Source organism: Triticum dicoccoides, chromosome 3B (genome assembly GCF_002162155.2).
Source record: "Triticum dicoccoides isolate Atlit2015 ecotype Zavitan chromosome 3B, WEW_v2.0, whole genome shotgun sequence".
Classification (NCBI taxonomy): domain Eukaryota; kingdom Viridiplantae; phylum Streptophyta; class Magnoliopsida; order Poales; family Poaceae; genus Triticum; species Triticum dicoccoides.
In genome coordinates, this window is record NC_041385.1 from 526,327,563 (window position 1) to 526,329,624 (window position 2,062).

A 2,062-nucleotide genomic window follows, 5' to 3' on the forward strand; every position below is an offset into this window, starting at 1 on the left:
ATGAAGCGCTGAGATAAGTTTGTGACGGTCAATTTGGGCGGCCAAGGTCTGGAAGCGAAGTGTCAAAAAGATTCTCCGTCGGTTAAATAACCTCTGTAGTCAAACCTAGATTTCTTTTACTCCATCAATCAAGATAATAACAGTACTCGAGTAATATACTTCTACAAATTGTCTAAGCAACCACCTAATTCCCGAGTGTTTTTTCTTCCAAAAAAAAGTTTAAGGCAGGTAACAATGGCCTGGCTGGCAAAAGGCAAAAGACATATATACACGTGCAGCATCTACATTGAGTGAGATCGGATCCAGCCGATAAAAGTTTCCATTATTATTTTTGGTTTACAGAGGAAAAAACATTCAGCTGTCAGTTAAACAAGCCTGTATCCTCTCCGACGCACACCTTTAAAAGCCCCACCCATCCAGCCATCCAGCCATCCATAATTGCATTCAAAGGCGAGCGCACAAAAGAGTGAGACTACCTAGAGCACTCAGCACCGTCGTAGGCTCTTCGCCATCCGTTGAGTGTCCCAGGTTCTCAGCGTGCACGTCTGATCTGATGGCGGTACCAGCAGGAGATTCCTCCGGCGGCGACAAGTACAGGTCTCACCTGGCCGGCGAGGGCGAGAAGAACACCGTGTGGCGGCACGGCGCGCCACCCACGTACGACGCCGTGAACAGCCTCTTCGAGGCCGGGAGGACTCAGGTATTCCGTTTCCGTCGATCTTCAGTTCTTCAGACGCCCTGACGTGCGTCCCGTGTCCGTCATGCGGAAGAAACGCCACCGCGCTCTTGTTTTCTGCGACGGGGAAGGAACGCCTCTTTGTCGCGGCCTCGCGGCAAACCGGCGGCTGCATCTGCATGCGTCGGTGCGTCACACGCGCGTTTCTTGTCCCTTTGCAGGAGTGGGCGAAGGGGTCGCTTGAGGAGGTGGTGCAGAACGCGATCAAGACGTGGGAGATGGAGCTGTCGCACAAGGCCCGCATCGAGGACTTCAAGTCGGTGAGCCCCGGCCGGTTCACCCTGTCCGTGAACGGCGGGCGGGCCCTGACGGGGGAGGAGACGCTGGCCATGGGCAGCTACAACGCGCTGCTCGCCAGCCCGATCCTGCCGGGCACCGGCGCGTACGACGCCACCGCCGAGACGTTCGAGTCCTCGCACGACCTGTTCCGCTCCGCCTTCCCGCGCGGGTTCGCGTGGGAGGTGGTCAAGGTCTACTCCGGCCCGCCGGTGATCGCCTTCAAGTTCCGGCACTGGGGCCACATGGAGGGGCCCTACAAGGGCCACGCCCCCACCGGGGACAAAGTCGAGTTCTACGGCGTCGCCGTGCTCAAGGTGGACGAGCAGCTGCGGGCGGAGGACGTGGAGGTGTTCTACGACCCGGGGGAGCTTCTCGCGGGGCTTATCAAGGGTCCCAAGGAGGAAGACGAGGCGGCGGCGGCGCTCGCCGGGAGGCTCCGCGAGGCGGCTACGGTGTCCGCATCAGGTGCTGACGCGCAGCCGCAGGCCTGCCCCTTCCTTGGCTCTGGAAAGCAGGGGTGATCGAGTGGCCTCGTCGAATAAAACGTGTCAAGCCTCCAGTCTTCAGGGTGTTGCTGTTGCATCACTGTTTCGCAATCGATAGATCTTTTTCGTCAGCTTTGGAGACCAACTGAAAGCTCAGTTCAACGTGTAATCGTACTGTTAAGTGCTTGTTGTTTGTTGGAAGTTGTTGGGTCCAGATCAGATCGATCGGGATCAGTGAGTACAGCTCTGTGAAGAAGTGGTTTCTGACGTGCTAGATGATTGATTTCTGCTTGAATTAAACTGTTTCTTGCAACAACAACAAAAACCATATTTCCTCTATGAAATAAATTTATGTAACTTTATTATGAAGAAAATTAGTAATGTTGCACGTGACAGGCCTATATGTAGGTGCCACATCAGTCAAAACGCTAATCAAAACCACTCTGGCAAACTTGCCCGTGGGAACTGAACCTTAACCATTGAATCCCGGAAATCGATACCCTTTACACACTGATCCCGATCCCGACCCTGGTTGATGCACCGGGAAAAAATCATTAGCAAC

The 2,062-nt window shown here is 54.7% G+C and overlaps 1 protein-coding gene across 1 annotated transcript; it reads left to right on the forward strand.

Moving 5' to 3' along the window:
• The first annotated feature begins 383 nt into the window (after window positions 1-383).
• Window positions 384-1,816, forward strand: LOC119276893 (pathogen-related protein-like). Its single transcript, XM_037558064.1, has 2 exons — window positions 384-700; window positions 898-1,816. Exons 1-2 carry the CDS (start codon window positions 554-556, stop codon window positions 1,534-1,536), a joined length of 786 nt encoding a protein of 261 aa, XP_037413961.1. The 5' UTR covers window positions 384-553; the 3' UTR covers window positions 1,537-1,816.
• Window positions 1,817-2,062: the final 246 nt, after the last annotated feature.